This window comes from Trachypithecus francoisi, unplaced genomic scaffold (assembly GCF_009764315.1).
Source record: "Trachypithecus francoisi isolate TF-2019V2 unplaced genomic scaffold, Tfra_2.0 Lachesis_group0, whole genome shotgun sequence".
NCBI lineage: Eukaryota > Metazoa > Chordata > Mammalia > Primates > Cercopithecidae > Trachypithecus > Trachypithecus francoisi.
Genome location: NW_022681453.1, coordinates 64,027,633 through 64,044,419, shown reverse-complemented (window position 1 = coordinate 64,044,419; position 16,787 = coordinate 64,027,633). Strand labels below are relative to the sequence as shown.

At 43.3% G+C, this 16,787-nt stretch overlaps 1 protein-coding gene across 1 annotated transcript in view; it reads right to left on the bottom strand.

Annotated features, from left to right (window-relative positions):
• MUC13 (mucin 13, cell surface associated) overlaps nt 1-11,098 on the bottom strand; it is a 31,337-nt gene extending 20,239 nt beyond the window's left edge. The window contains exons 1-2 of the mRNA XM_033210967.1: nt 10,991-11,098; nt 3,297-3,707 (exon numbers count right to left, since the gene is read on the bottom strand). Coding sequence (XP_033066858.1) covers nt 3,297-3,707; nt 10,991-11,042 — 463 coding nt within the window. The 5' untranslated portion in view covers nt 11,043-11,098. The remainder of the gene's footprint in view (nt 1-3,296; nt 3,708-10,990) is intronic.
• Between the last annotated feature and the right edge of the window lie 5,689 nt (nt 11,099-16,787).

Genomic DNA, 16,787 nt, shown 5'->3' with positions numbered 1-16,787 from the left:
AGGTACGATGTGTATAACATGCTCTCTTTTGTGAATAAAAGAAGGGGAGGGTTATACACAAGCAAATATGTATGCTTATATTTGCATAGGTAATTTCAGGAGGGAGATACAAGGAATTGGCCACAGAAGTTGCCTCTGGGGAAGGAAACTCGGAGTCTGGGTCCTAGGGGTTCAGGATGAGAGGGAGATTTAATTTTTATTGCACATGATTTTGCCCTGTTTGAGCTGCTTTTTCCATAATCATAGGCCTAATTTACTTCTTTTAAAAAATAAAAAGTAAAATAATGCTGGTGAGAATACGGGGCAACAGGAACTCTCATTCATTGTTTGGTGGTAATGCAAAATGCCACAGCCACTTTGAGAGGAAAATTTGGTGGCTTCTTACAAAACTGAACATACTCTTACGAGAAGATCTGAGAGTCACCCTCCTTGGTATATACCAAAGGTGTGGAAAATTTATGTCCACACAAAAACCTGCACATCCACGTTAATATCAGCTTTGTTCATGAGGGCCACAACTTGGAAACAACCAACATACCGTTCAGTAGGTGAATGGATAAACAAACCGGTACATCTAGACAATGGAATACCATTCAGCACTCAAAAATAAGCTCTCAAGCCATGAAAAGACATGGAGGAAATGCATACTACTATGTAAAAGAAGCCAATCTCGAAAGGCTACATACTGTATGATTCCAACTGTATGAAGTTCTGGAAAAGGCAAAACTATGGAGACAGTAAAAAGATCTGTGGTTGCCAGGAGTTAGAGGGGAGGATGAAAAGTGCAAAGGATTCTTAGGGTTGTGATCCCATAATAGTGGATGCATGCCATACATTTATTTGTCCAAATTCATAAAATGCATAACACCAAGAGTGATCTGTAATGTAAACTATGGTCTGTAGGTGATAATGATGTGTCACTGGAGGTTTATCAATTGTAATAAACACACCGCTCTGGTAGGGGATGTTGATAATGTATGTATCAGGCCAGGGAGTATATGGGAAACCTCTGTACCTTTCTCTAAATCTTGCTGTGAGTCTAAAACAGCTCTAAAAATAAAGTCCATTAACATTATTTTTTTGAGATAGGGTCTTGCTCTGTTGCCCAGCCTGGAGTGCAGTGATACAATCTTGGCTGGCTGCAACCTCTGCCTCCAGGGCTTGAGTGGTCCTCCCACTTCAGCCTCCTGAGTAGCTGAGACTACAGGTGCGTGCTACCACACCTGGCTAATTTTTGTATTTTTCTTTTGTAGAGATGGGGTTTTGCCATTTCCCAGGCTGGTCTTGAACTCCTGAGCTCAAGCAATTCACCCACCTCAACCTCCCAAAGTGCTGAGATTACAGGCGTGAGCCACCATGCCCGGCTTCCATTAACAATTTTTTTTTTTTTTTTTTTTTTGAGATGGAGTCTTGCTCTGTCACCCAGGCTGGAGTGCAGTGGCGCAATCTCAGCTCACTGCAACCTCCGCCTCCTGGGTTCACACCATTCTCCTGCCTCAGCCTCCTGAGTAGCTGGGACTATAGGCGCTTGCCACTACGCCCGGCTAAGTTTTTGTATTCTTTAGTAGAGACGGGGTTTCGCTGTGTTAGCCAGGATGGTCTTGATCTGACCTCGTATTCCACCCACCTCGGCCTCCTAAAGTGCTGGGATTACAGGCGTGAACCACCACGCCCAGCCAACAATTTTTTAAAGAGAAAAAAATAGACTATATAGGATAAAAGGAGGCATAGCTCAGTATCTTATAAACAAAATAAGGGTCACCCCTCTGACAAGGTATGAACCAGTCTTCTAAATAAAATTAATGGCTTCTTTAAGAAAAGCCTCAGCCACCTTGCAAAGATGACTTGGGACATCTTAGGGAAGAGACTGGATGTATCTCCTCCTGGAGATACCAGACAAGTAATTCCCGGTGCTTTCTCTTCAGCAACGAAGGACAGACTTGTTAGCTCGTTTCATGGCCAGGAATTGATTAAGTCACAGGATGTTACAGCCAGAAGAGATTTGGGGGCTTTTTAGTTCAGTCTCGCCTTATTGCAGATCAGTAAGTTGAAGACAAGAGAGAAATGACTTGCCCCAGACCCCACAGTTTATTCATGGTAGGGCCAGAACACAGGAAGATGGCCTGACTCTGAGGGAACACCTGGCGAAGCAGAAATGGCTTAGAAAACCTCCCTTTCCTGATTCCAGGAGAGCTGTGTCCCATTGGATCCCACCTTCAGAGTGGCCCCTCCAAACATGAAAGAAGATTGGGGAAAGATGTCTTAGATACAGCCTCTGGGCTCTACTTGCTTAACCATCCACTTCTTAAATCTATCAAAGAACATAGAGGAAGCTACCAGAAGTTAAGGGTAGGGAGACATCCACTTGGTCTTTGACCCTGGGTGAGTCATGGCCCTCACTGGGTCCCAGCTTTCCCGTCTGAGAATGATAGGATTTATCTAGATTCTTCAGGCTCTAAAGTGTGACGATTCTTCTAGATCAAGGGCTGGCAAACTATGGTTCACGAGTCATATCTGATCAACCTTTTGTTTGTTAACTGTGGCTGCTTTCATGTTAAAATAGTAGAGTGCAGGAGTTACAACAGAGACCCCACATGGTCCACAAGGCCATTTAGCCTTTACTGATGAACTTCGTTGATTTCTGTTATAGACTGAGCTTGGGGAAGTGAAGCAAATGGTTCCTGTTTCATTAACTTCTGCTTGAGGTCACTTGTCATCTCTTAGTGTTCCCAAAGCATCTGTCCTTTGGACAATGGCCCTGGTTATGCCTAGGACTGTTTGAACACTGCTGTTGTTTTGCTTTCTACGACTCAGTCTCAAATTATTGGCTTGACACAAGTTCCACATTGTGATCAGCCACCATCTTACCTCAAGGGTAGAACTGACTTCTTCCTTAGGTAGACCAGAGAGCTAGATCAGTGGGGCTGAACAGTGCATGCTTATTTGGACCTGGTCTTCTCAGAGAAGCTGAAACTATTTCTAAAAATCCTCTAGGGAGAGAAAAGCTATAGAGATACCTTTCACAAAGCCCGAGTTCACTGAAAAAAATACTGCACAGCTAGCAAATAACTTGAGGTAAGATAGCAGGAAAGGAAAGGAGAACAGAAGGAAACTGAGGGTTTTAGGAGCTCTGCTGTCACTACATTGTGACCCAGATTTCAAACCCTCAGTTAATTTCCAAGGAAACCTTGGGCTTCTTTAGACCCATTTTCCTAGCCCACCAGAACATACCCACCTCCCTCCCTCCACAATGGTATGCTCCATTCTTGGGGAGTCTTTGAGGGAATCGCCCTTACCTGTGGTGTTTAGGGTGCTGGTCTCCAGTGAAGTGATGCCAGTGGGAGGCTCTGATGATTGCTTGTCTTTTGTGGTGGGGGACATTTTATTGTCACTTTGTGTTTCAGAAGGAACCGTTGTGATTGATCCATCATTTGTAGATGAAGTGGTGATTATGTCAGATGTAGTTAATGAATTTGCATTTGCGGTTGACTCATTGTCTGTAGTAGTAGGTGTAGAAATTGTGAAGGAACTATGTATATTAATTATGGGGGAAGCAGGTGAAGCAGCTGTTGGGGAAGAAGGTGTAGTTGTGGTGCCAGCAGTTTCAGGGGAACTAGTTTTAGTGGCATCAGTTGTAGCTACTGCAGGACGACTAGTTGCAGTTTCTGTGTTTTTTAAATCAACAGCTGATTGGCCTTGGATAGTGGCTGGAGGAACAAAGATACCAAGTTTGAGCAGACAGTACATTGAATAACTAATGGCAGTTACTTAATACTAATTCGTATCCAACTCATTCTTTTTTTTTTTTTTGGTAGAGATAAGGTTTCCCCAAGTTGCCTAGATTGGTCATAAACCCCTGGGCTCAAGCGATCCACCCTCTTTGGCCTCCCAAACTGCTGAGATTATAGTTATGAACTGCCATGCCTAGCCTCAACTCATTCGTTTCTGGAAAAATGAATATATATGACTATATTAAAAATTAAAATACATGGTTATTTTTAAACACAAGAAAAACCCACAATAAACAAAATTAAAAATTAGACAAAACTGGAAAAAATGTCATTGAAAAATATGACAAAGAGTTAACGTTTATTTATTTATTTTAGAAATAAGGTCTTCCTCTGTCACCCAGGCTGGAGTGCAGTGGTGTGATCATAGTTCACTGCAGCCTTGAGCTCCTAGGCTCAAGCAATCTTCCCACCTCAGCCTCCCAAATAGCTAGGACTACAGTTGTAACACCTCCATGGCTGGCTAATGTTTTTTGTTTTTTAGAGATGGGGGTCTCACTATCCTGGCTGGCCTGGTATCTTAACTCCTGGCCTCAAATGATCCTCCTGCCTCAGCCCCCCAAAATGCTGGGATTGCAGACGTGACCCACCAGTCCCACAGAGGAGTTAATATTTTTTAAGTTGAGTACCAAGAAGTAATATTATTTATGCCTGTAGTTGTACAACTGTCGATCTGGATTTAATATACTTCAGACTGTTCTCAGTGAGGACAATTGAGAATGCCACAAGGTGGCGCAGTGACTACCCGGAAGTGGACTCCTTTTGTCTTTCTGCACTTTAAGGCAACTGCCCCCATTTTTCATTACCTTGATAGATTGAGGGAGGGAGAGGTTAGGGTTGGGTAAAGAACAATAAAATAAAAATACCTCATTAAGTGCTTATTATACTTCTTCCAAAATTGTATTCTAGTAGTGTTTTCCCATTCACAATTCTCGATACATTGACTAAGAGTAAGATGAATAAGTGATCTTTGCTTTCTGAGCTATGATGGGTATCAAAGTTGCATTTTCACAACTTTTAGGAACCCCTGGATCCATGGAGTGGTAAACTCTAGTGATTCAGTGATCTATTTTCTTTTCCTTTTTCTTTTCTTTTTTTTTTTTTTAGAGACATGGTCTTCTTCTGTCACTCAGGCTGGAATGCAGTGGTGCCATCATAGCTCACTGCAGCTCCAAACTCCTGGGCTCAAGTGATCCTCCCACCTTGGTCTCCCAAGTGTTGGGATAACAGGTGTGAAACACCTTGCCTGGCCCAGTGATAAGTTTTCTAGAAATTTTCATTGTCTCTAAGAACTCTGACCTTGACAATAGGTTAAAAAAATTACAGGCCGGGCGCGGTGGCTCAAGCCTGTAATCTCAGCACTTTGGGAGGCCGAGACGGGTGGATCACGAGGTCAGGAGTTCGAGACCATCCTGGCTAACACGGTGAAACCCCGTCTCTACTAAAAAATACAAAGAACTAGCCGGGCGAGGTGGCGGGCACCTGTAGTCCCAGCTACACGGGAGGCTGAGGCAGGAGAATGGCATAAACCTGGGAGGCGGGGCTTGCAGTGAGCTAAGATCCGGCCACTGCACTCCAGCCTGGGCGAAAGAGTGAGACTCCGTCTCAAAAAAAAAAAAAAAAAAAAAAAATTATTGAAAGAAAAAGTTTTAGTGAGGAAGCAATTTCTAAATCTTAGGGTACAGAGAACTGCGGAATATGCTTCCTGATTCCCCCATGGGTCTATGAGCCCCTTGAGGGCAGACCCTGGCTCTTCACCTTGAAGAGGCTTGGCTAACATAGCCATTCAGAAATGTTGAAGAGATCAGCAGTTGCTCTTCCTAGGCAAGAAATACATCACCAGCTGGCAATGCTGACTGCCACTCTTCCTATTCCTGCCACTCAGGATAGTTCTCATCTATCAAGCACTGGCCCTGCGCCCGACAGTACCTGTGAAGTAGACGTAAATGCCCTCATTTGACAGAAGAGCCCACCAATACTCAGTGGGGTTAAGGAATTTGCCCAGAGGCAAAGCCAGGTCTGTGAGATGACAATGTCCTAACTACCACTTGATTAAAGTTACGGGGAAGGCCATCCATTTAACAAAAAAGCCAAGACATCCCCGAGGAGCAAACACAAGAAGAGCAAATAGAGAAAATTGGGGATCAGAATGAAAGCAGTGGAAGCAGAAGTGACCTTCATGGTGCCCTCTATCACTGGGGTAGCAGTGAGAGTGGCCAGGGGCTGGCTCTCACCATGGAAAACTCTGGACAGAAGAAAAGGGCTTGGCAGACTGTGGGTGCAAACAGCCCCAACCCCATTAGACCCTGAATTTCATGCTTTGGAAATGTTCATTCTTGGCCGATGCCCAAGAACCAACATGTTTCTGTAGATGTGCAGAAAACAAATCGGGACATCTTAAGAGGTCTTCTGCAGGCCTTTGGAATTATGACAAGGAGTTTTGGACTTCTAGGCTTGTTTATTTTGGTTTTAAATTTCTGTTCACTAGGGAGATTACATTTCAGAATGCTCAATTAGTTTTAATAAATGAGACACATTCCAAGCTGACAGCAATTCATTGCTGTGAATAGCTACAATTTTTTAAAAAAACTAAAATATACTTGTGTGTGTCTATGTGTATATGTGTGTTTTATCCGAGGGTTATACAGATTTCAGGGAAGACAGCTTAGAGTTGATATCCCAGGCGTAAATTATCTAGTAAAAATACCCAAGAGGAATTGTCAAATAACCTATTCTGTTCAATCTGTAGATAACAGAAATCTATGAAGACATCTGTGCAGTAAAAGAGCTTTAGTCTTTTTATTTTCTTAGGTCCTAAAACTTCTAAATAACACAAGGATAGCACAATGTCCACGGAGGTATAAATCATAGGTTTCAGTGGCAAAATATATGCCCTGACCTGGTTTCTTTCTGGGGAACACTCCATAATCACCACCCATGTCCAGGACACATCTATAACTGCTTTATTCAAAGCTAGCTGAAAGTCACAATCAAACACCTTTCTCCCAGAACTAAATTCTTCATTGTGATGAGATGTTGGTTCCCAAAGGCACTCATCAGATTCTGTGGAATAATGCAGTCCTAATCTCTCAGAGAAAGCAAAAACAACCTGGAAAGTTTTGCCTGTTAAAGGCACTTCAAATGTCACTGGCACATTTTTCATTTGTTTCAGTAAATGCTTGTGTAGAGGTTCTTGCAGTCAAGGTGCTATACAAGGCATGGGGGTGAGGAGGAACGTAAAGGTGTACAAGACACAATTCCCGCCCTTGGTTGCCCAGAATCCTGAGATGTGTAACTCATGTTTGAAGTAGTGATTCCTTACACACACCTCCAAAATCCTTAACATTACATAAAAAAGCAACTTTAAAAAAATTTTCAGGCCAGGAGCGGTGGCTCATATCTGTAATCTCAGCACTCTGGGAGGCTGAGGTGGGTGGATCACGAGATCAAGAGATTGAGACCATCCTGGCCAACATGGTGAAACCCTGTCTATGCTAAAAATACAAAAATTAGCTGGGCATGGTGGCACATGCCTGTAGTCCCAGCTATTTGGGAGGCTGAGACAGGAAAATTGCTTGAACCGAAGAGGCACAGGTTGCAGTGAGCCGAGATCATGACACTGCACTCCAGCCTGGCAACAGAGTGAGACTCTGTCTCAAAAAAAAAAAAAGCAACTTTTTAAAATGTATCAGGCTAGGTGTGGTGGCTCATGCCTGTAATCCCACCAGTTTGAGAGGCCGAGGTGGGCAGATCACCTGAGGTCAGGAGTTTGGGATCAGCCTGGCCAACATGGTGAAACACCATCTCTACTAAAAATGCAAAAATTAGCTGGGCATGGTGGTGGGCACCGTAATCCCAGCCACTCAGGAAGCTGAAGCAGGAGAATCACTTGAACCTGGGAGGCAGAGGTTGCAGTGAGCTGAGATCACGCCATTGCACTCCAGCCTGGGCGACAAGAGCAAAAATCCATCTCAAAAAATAAAATAAGGCCAGGCATGGTGGCTAACGCCTGTAATCCCAGAACTTTGGGAGGCCAAGGCGGGCGGATCACAAGGTCAGAAGTTTGAGAACAGCCTGGCCAATGTAGTGAAACCCCATCTCTACTAAAAAATACAAAAAAATTAGCCAGGCGTGGTGGTGAGCACCTGTAATCCCAGCTACTTGGGAGGCTGAGGCAGGAGAATTGCTTGAACCTGGCAGGGGGAGGTTGCAGTGAGCCAAGATCGCACCATTGCACTCCAGCCTGGGTAACGAGCAAAACTCTGTCTCAAAATAAACAAGTAAATAATAAAATAAACTTTTTTTTTTTCAAAAGCAAACCTTAATAGCCACAAAAACTGTCAATATTAATATATCTGGAGGTAGATGGGTGGGAAGGCAGATTGGATGCTCAATTTTTATTTCATATACATCTGTATTGTTTGAATTTGTTACAGTGGGTCTGCATTACTTGTGTAACTTTTTTAAACAAAGAAGAGGAAATCAAAACCAAAGTCTGAAAATCAGATCCAGGCTGGACGTGGTGCTTCACACCTGTAATCCCAGCACTTTGGGAGGCCAAGGCGGGTGGATCTCCCGAGGTCAGGAGTCTGAGACCAGCCTGGCCAACATGGTGAAACCTCATCTCTACTAAAAATACAAAAATTAGCCAGGTGTGGTGGCAGGTGCCTGTAATCCCAGCTACCCAGAAGGCTGAGGCAGGAGAATCGCTTGAACCTGGGAGGTGGAGGTTGCAGTGAGCTGAGATCGTGCCATTGCACTCCAGCCTGGGCGACAAGAGTGAAACTCAGTCTCAAAAAAAAAAAAAAGGAAGAAAGGAAGAAAGATCAGATCCAAGTGCAGACATGACAAAAAGGGAAATCATGTATTAAGCCCCTACTATGTGCCAGGGAGTATCCCAGCACATCAGGCTCTCTGTCTCATTTAATCCTCTCAGTCACTCTTCAGTATAGGGATGTCCCCTCTATTGTTGCACAGGAAGACACTGAGGGTCAGAGACACCCCACAGCTAATAAGCGGTGGCATGCCGTCTGAATCCCTGCTTGCTCCACTATTTACCCTTCCCCCTGGGTTCTCTGGGTCAAGAAACATCTCCACTCCCCTAAGGTACCTTGAGCCTCAATGATTCCTGATTCCCTTACCTCTCTATTCATCTCCTTGGCCCTCTCAGCCAACTTTCCCCTTTCTACCGCCCTTCTATTCTATTTTTTAAAAGTCAAGCCTTTTTAAATAGTGGCTCCTGAAAGTCATACAGGCCTCACCAATTCTTCCTTGGTCCTGAAGGCTTGGACCTGGCATCTGCCCCCAGCGTTGGCAGGACAGATCTGGTGAGCCCTCCCCTCCTGTGCACCTAGCCTTTTCCAAACTTCCCGCATTAAAAGCTTGAAACCATGGCCGGGTGCGGTGGCTCAAGCCTGTAATCCCAGCACTTTGGGAGGCCGAGACGGGCGGATCACGAGGTCAGGAGATCGAGACCATCCTGGCGAACACGGTGAAACCCCGTCTCTACTAAAAAATACAAAAAAACTAGCTGGGCGAGGTGGTGGCGCCTGTAGTCCCAGCTACTCGGGAGGCTGAGGCAGGAGAATGGCGTGAACCCGGGAGGCAGAGCTTGCAGTGAGCTGAGATCCGGCCACAGCACTCCAGCCTGGGCGACAGAGCGAGACTCCGTCTCAAAAAAAAAAAAAAAAAAAAGCTTGAAACCAGCTCTCAAAAACTCTAATCCTGATGCCATTCATTCCTGTTCTCTGAAAGGGCTTAATTTCTCTTCATATGTCTGCCTTATCAAAGACTTTCTTCCTTTCTGCAAGCAGCTTCTAGATTTCAACTCATTGAACCTGAAGGAAATCAAAATATTTCACCCCCAAATATAACTCCCTGATATAATGAATGTTTTAAATTAAAAACTCTCAGAGGTCAACAAGCGCTGTAAGGACTGACCCACCAAAGAACTATTGCTCCTGTTCCCCTCCCTGTTATGTCATTATCCACTACAGGAAAGAAGACCAAGAGGGAAACTACCCCTGAGCAGACCCTCCGTCAAGATAACGACTGTCTCCAAGGATCTTGAAATTCCAAGGAAAATTATCTACAAGTTCATTTTTGTTCCCAGATCAAATTATTCTCCCTAATAATCATTTATTGCCCCTCAACAGAATTCCTCTTCTCCCTTCTTCCGTAACTTGTTTTACCAAGATCCAAGTCCCCTTTCTTTCTGTAACTTCAAGATGGAGTATAAGCTTCTATACCTCATCAGGAAGTTGGGTGTTCATGCTGAAGGCTCCTGGGTACACACATTAAATACACTTGTATGCCTTTTTTCCTATTAATCCATCTACTTCACGCCAGTGATTTTTCAGCAAAATTTTAAGCCAGTTGGCCCCCACAACCCTCACCTCTTAACGTACTGATGATCTCACCCACATGTGGCCCATAGAACCCTTCCTAACTCAGAACAAAGAGTACATGTCTGAAGTCTAATCAACATGACAACTACTCCCTATGGTTTAGCATTCTCAAATTCAAGTACATTTGTGCAAGGAGGCTTTTTCCTGCAGTCAGCTCTCTGATTATCATGAGAGGGGATCCAGAACGCTACAGTAGAGAACTAGGTCCTTGAAACCTACTTAGTCCTTCTTATCTGGCCTCAGAAACTCTCAAAGACAAACCTCTGGTTTGCTGAGCCCCCAAGTCTTACTCCATAGGCCACTTCTTCTCCCCAACCCCCCCGAGATGGACTCTGGCTCTGTCACCCTGTGCCATCTCAGCTCACTGCAACCTCCACCTCCCGAGTTAAAGCGATTCTTCCTGCCTCAGCCTCCTGAGTAGCTGAGACTACAGGTGCCCGCTACCATGCCTGGCTAATTTGTTTTTGTATTTTTAGTAGAGATGGGGTTTCACCATGTTGGCCAGGGTGGTTTCAAACTTCTGACATCAAGTGATCCACCCACCTTGGCCTCCCAAATTGCTGAGATTACAGGCTTGAACCACTGCACCCAGCCCATAGGCCACTTTTGCTATTGCTCTGTCTTCCCCATCACAGAATAAAATGCCTGTGTCTTTGAGCTGAGCTGGAAAGGAAACTTCATTTATAAAATAGACCGTGTGCTGGGCTGGGAGAATTCGTAACTGTAGGTCTGCTGATTCTACCTCAAAGACAACATACATGATTGGAAGAATTAAAATGTAAAAATATTCCTTACCTGTGTGTACAAAAAGGAGAGCAAGAAGAATAAGATGAGTGACGGCTTTCATTTTAGCTGTTCTTGCTTGGTAATCCGAGGAGGAAATGATTTCCCTCCCCGGCTACCTTTAGTTTTAACTGTCTTTCAGGTACAAAGTCCAGTCATTAATTGACGTCAAACCAGAGAAAGGCAATTAAAGCTAGCATTTTGTCATATACCATAGGTCTCTTCCGAGCTTTTGAGATAGAAGAGGTGGAGCTGGCCTTACGAATCATTTTTCTGACTTGAAGCCCAAAATAACTTAGGACATTCCGAATATCCTTGTGAGGTTGGTGGCACAAGAGTTTGGTTAATCTCTTGATATCTCAAATGTCTCCAAGCTACCATGTTTTAGGAGGTCACCATTCCATTAAACATTCAATAATGAACTGTGCTCTACTCACCCACATTGAGTGCAGGAAACCCACTTTCCTCCAGCTGTAATTCTGAGAATCCCTGAAGAGGACTTACATCTTTCCCAAAATTATTAGTTGCTTAACTTTAGTCACCATATACTGGGGACCACCATTCCGGGCCTCTCTGATGGCCACATCTAGCAACTTTGTAATCACATCTCCAAGCTTCTGTGACTCTACCTGGATACAGCCCCCCAGTAAAGTTCCCAAGCATAATGAACATCACATCATGGCATCTAACCTAACTTTACTGAAGTCTTGTGGGTGACTGGTGTGTTGGGGAGTGGGCAATGAAGTACGGAAAAGAGAAAACCTAGAACAGCTGATTTGATCTCTCTGCTCCTGGCTGTGCTTTGGGCAGGTCCCCACCTCTCAGTTCCCTTTCTCACCCTCTCTCTAGTTCCTCAGCCCCTCACCTCTCACCATGTGTCAGGAACCAGCTTTACGATTGGATTTGGGTCTTCTTAATCCAGTTCTCCTTCCTTAAAGTCCAGGGCCCCAACTCTACTGTGTCCAGCCCCAGCCAGAGGAATGTAAACTAATGATACCTTCTGAGTTGTGGCTAGAGTTTTGAGTTTAAATTTTTTTTTTTCTTGAGACAGAGTCTCACTCTGTCGCCCAGGCTGAAGTGCAGTGGCACAATCTCAGCTCACTGCAACCTCTGCCTCCAGGGCTCAAGTGATCTTCCTGCCTCAGTCATCCAAGTAGTTGGGATTACAGGCATGCACCACCATGCTTGGCTGATTTTTGTATTTTCAGACGAGATGGGGTTTTGTCATGTTGTCCAGGCTGGTCTCAAACTCTTAGACTCAAGCAATCCCCCACCTCAGCCTCCCAAAGTGCTGTGATTATAAGCGTGTGCCACCATGCCTGGCCTTTGGGTTTAAATTTTTAACTCTGACCTTGATGAAAACAAAACATTTTTGTATGATCACCCAACAGATAAGTTGCTTTTTGTCCTACAGTCTCCATTCAAGAATAAGACAGGGGTTTGTTCTTACATGGCTGAGAGGTCCATTTAAACACTTTTTCCAAAACAAAGACACGTCTAAGACCCATTATGTTGTGCTATTATTCTCAGCTTGAATAACTCTTAGAATCAGTATTTAAACAAAGGCTTCTTTTTCTTTTCTTTTTAAACTAGCTTTATTGAGCTATAATTTATGTCAATAAACTGTATCTATTTACAGTGTACAGTTCAACGAGTTTTGATTGATGTATATAAATGTGTAGCTACTGTTGCAACCAAGATACCAGGCATTCCTGACACACCCAAGACTTTCCTCTTGTCCCTTTTTAGTGCTGCATCCCCCACACTCCACCCCAACCCCAGGCAACTGTTGATCTGCTTTCTGTCTCTAGAGATTAGTCTGTATTTTCTAGCATTTTATGTAAATGGAATCATACAGATGTAGTTTTTTGTTTTGTTTTGTTTTTTTGGGCCAGTTTCTTTCACTTAACATAATCATTTTGAGATTCATCCTTGCTGTGTGTATTCCTAGTTTGTTTCTTCTTATATCTGAACACTATTCCACTGTATCGATGTACCATGGCTTGTTTATCAATATGTCTGTTGATGGACATTTGAGTTGTTTCGAGTTTTGACTATTACAAATAAAAATATTATAAATAAGGCCAGATGTGGTGACTCATGCCTATAATCCCAGCACTTTGGGAGGCTGAGGCAGGTGGATCACCTGAGATCAGGAGTTGGAGATCAGCCCGGCCAATGTGGCAAAACCTCATCTGTACTAAAAATACAAAAATTAGCCAGGTGTGGTGGTGGGCACCTGTAACCCGGCTACTCAGGAGAGTGAGGTAGGAGAATCCCTTGAACTCTGGAAGTAGAATTTGCAGTGAGCCAAGATCACGTCGCTGCACTCCAGCCTGGGCAACAGAGTGGGACTCCGTCTCAAAAAAAAAAAAAAAAAAAAGAGTTATAAGTGTTCATGTACACGTTTTTTTATGAACACACACTTTCATTTCTTTAGGGTAAATATTTAGAATAGAATGGCTGCATCACATGGTAGGTATATAACTTTTTAATAAATGGTCAAATGGTTTTCCTAAGTTGTTATGCCATTTTCCATCAGCAATATATGAGAATTCCAGTTGTTCCCTATCCTTGCCAACACTTGGTATTGTCAGTCTTTATATTTGCTACCCTAAAGGGTATGTAGTGGCATCTCACTTTTGTTTTAATTTGCATCTCCTGATGACAAATGATGTTGAACATCTTTTTATGTGCATATTAGCCACTCATGTCTCTTCTTTTGTAAAGTACCTGTTCAAATAATTTGCACATTGTAAAACTGAGTTGGTTTTCTTCTTGCTTTTTAACGGTAAAAGTTCTTCACATATATATTGCAAATCTTTTCTCCTTTTCTGCCATATTTATATGGCATTTTAAACTTACTATATTCACTTTATAAAAGCCTAACCAGGAATCTAGAAAAATTGAAAAAGTGCCCTGGGATCATGTAAGTAGCAGCAGGATCTCAAATGCAGGGTCTCAAATCCTGTCTCCTAAACTGGGAGGAGCCTATCACACCCCTTCACGTCTTAGATTCGAGATATCAAGTGAGTAGTGCCCACAGTGCTCTATCACCAGTGTCTACTGATGCCACCATATTATAACAGTGTCAATATTTCCATGGTTTTCTATATTACTTATCTGCTGAGCATAGAATGAAAAGTATAACCAGGAAGGCATGGAGGACTGCGAAGCATCTGGCTCCCTGACTCTTCCCTGGCCTTATCATCTGGAAAAATATGGGCAGCAAGAAAGTCAGGCAGTCTTCAAAGTATAAATCAGCAATCACTGTTATGCCCCCTCCTAACTCAATCCACACTTGACTCCAGTACTGCAGGATGACAGAGACAATGCACAGAGCTTTCGTGAGGGGAACAGCTTCTTCCTCAGGGCTGATGTTTCCTTGCATATGGAGGGAGTTTAATTCCTGAAACACTCCTGGCCTCTTGGCATGTCTTTATTCATTTTGCCCTAAATGAAGAGTAGTGACTTATTTCAGAATAAACTGGGAATACTCACCTCAGATCCTGCAGTTTCCCTTTGGGGAGAGAACCTGGATTCAGGATTGTTGTGCCAAGAAGGTAATGATCCAGTAGGAGGAGGGCCTAAGCCACATTCTCAAAAATAGGCTTCCATAAAAGTAATATTTTGTCTCCATCTGTTGTACTCTTTATTTTACTTCTCACAGAACTCAAAATCTGGATAGGAAAAAGGGGTGATATTTATTAGCATGAAATGGCTAACTTCTAAGTATTTATCTATAAGTCAAGAACACAGACTCCATTTTCCCATAGAAACAATGTTATATGTTGGTAACATTGTCACCAAGTCAGCTGAACAAAAAGCTCTTTACCCATAATTACCTGGTTGCAAAAGAACTACTGTTCAGGGTGAGCTTTTCAATGATTCTATTCACTATGCAGAGGAATGGGACATGCCCATTAATCTAAAGCAATATCCAGTTATATAGGCATAAAGTAAACTCAAGAGAGCTATATCAGAACCTTTTAGAATTAGAATTCGATCCATCAAGAGCCCCTCTAGCCAGGTGCAGTAGCTCACATCTGTAATCCCAGCTCTTTGGGAGGCCGAAGTGGGAGGGTTGCTTGAGCCCAGGAATTCGAGACCAGCCTAAGCAGTATAGTGAGACCTTGTCTCTACAAAACTATTTTAAAATAATTATCTGACCATGGTGACGCATGCCTATAGTACCAGATACTTGGGAGGCTGGGGCAGGAGGATCCCTTAAGCCCTGGAGGTGGAGGTTGCAGTGATCCGAGATTGCACTGCTGTACCACAGCGTGGGCGACAGAGTAAGACCCTGTCTCAAACAAAAGAGCCCCTCTTCAGCTATTTTGATTCTGCAACACTGCAACACCATGATAAGGCTCTAGAGCATCATTAAAACATAACATTTCTATCAAGATTAAATAGTTAGACCCAAAGATTTTTTTCTGTCTATAGAACCAGAAGTAAATACTTGTTAAGCTCCTATCTCCTTCTCACTAATTCCAGCCCCTCAACAGAGGTGTGAATATAGCTTTCCTAGAGTCACTACTACCATTTATTGATATCACATTTAGATACTACATGAAGCTGCATCAGCATTTTTCCTCTCTAATTCAGAAGACCATTCCCAGAGAAATGACTTGTGGAAAGCAATATTCCCAACTCAAATATCTAATTGATGACATTGACAGAACCATTTCCACTCTTGTTTTTTATACCCTCTGAAATTAACTTTTCAGCAAATGGTTGCTTTACATGAGTAATGTTCAGGAGGGGGCTGTTCAATCAATCCCTGGTACTCGAGGCATCTCTACACATCCATCAGGTATCGAGGATGAAGCAGTGAACAAGACGATGAAGGTCTCTGCTCTCCTGGAGCTTCTGTAAGCTGATGGGTAGTGGGGGTGGGCAAAAAAGTAATTAAATACAATGATTTTAGACAGTGATCAATGCTCTGAAGAAAATAAAACACAACAATGGGATAGTGACTTGTGGGGTATGAGGTGCTACTTTAAATAGGATGGTCAGCAAAATCTACTTGCAGGAGCTGATATCAGAACTGAGACCTGCTACTGAAGGGAAGCCTGCCATATATACATCAGAAAAGGAGCATTCCAGCTAGAAGAGCAGTAAGTGCAAAGGCCCTGAGGCTAGAACAAGTCTGGTGTGTTTGAAGAGCACCATGATCTAGGAGGAGATTGTGGGGAGATGTTGTCAGAGAGACAGGCTGGGGCCTGATGCTGCAGGATCTTAGAGGCTGTGGAAAGGAGGGTGGATTTTATTCTAAGCACAATGGCAGAAGCCATGGGAACATTTAAGCAGGAGAACAACAGGCCAGATCTTCCTTCGGGGCCTTATCTAAAGGAGCTGGTCTACTTGCCTGACCATCCCGCCTCAGTTTGTTTCCTCCATGGCCCTCATCATGATATGTAATTACTTTGTCTCTTTGCTGGTTTAGCTACCTGTTGCCTAACGTCCATGAGAGTTTCTCTTCCCTGTCCACTCCTCTGTCTCCAGCATCCAGAACAGCTGGCACATGGCAGGTGCTCAGTAAAGATTTATGGAAGAAAGGAAGGAATAAATGAAGCCCGTCCGATTTGTTCTAGGTGCAAGGAACAGGGAATGCAAAGTAAGTAAGACACAGTCCGGGGTCTTCAGACTCACAGTGCCTTCAGACAATTTAACTTCCAAAAGTTGGTTGTCATGATCAAATTTTCACAAAAGAGAAAATATTATTATGAAATAAATGTGTGGGGGAAAATATTTAATTTTTTACTCATTTTAAAGACGCTACAACTAAAACAAAGGTGAGATTATA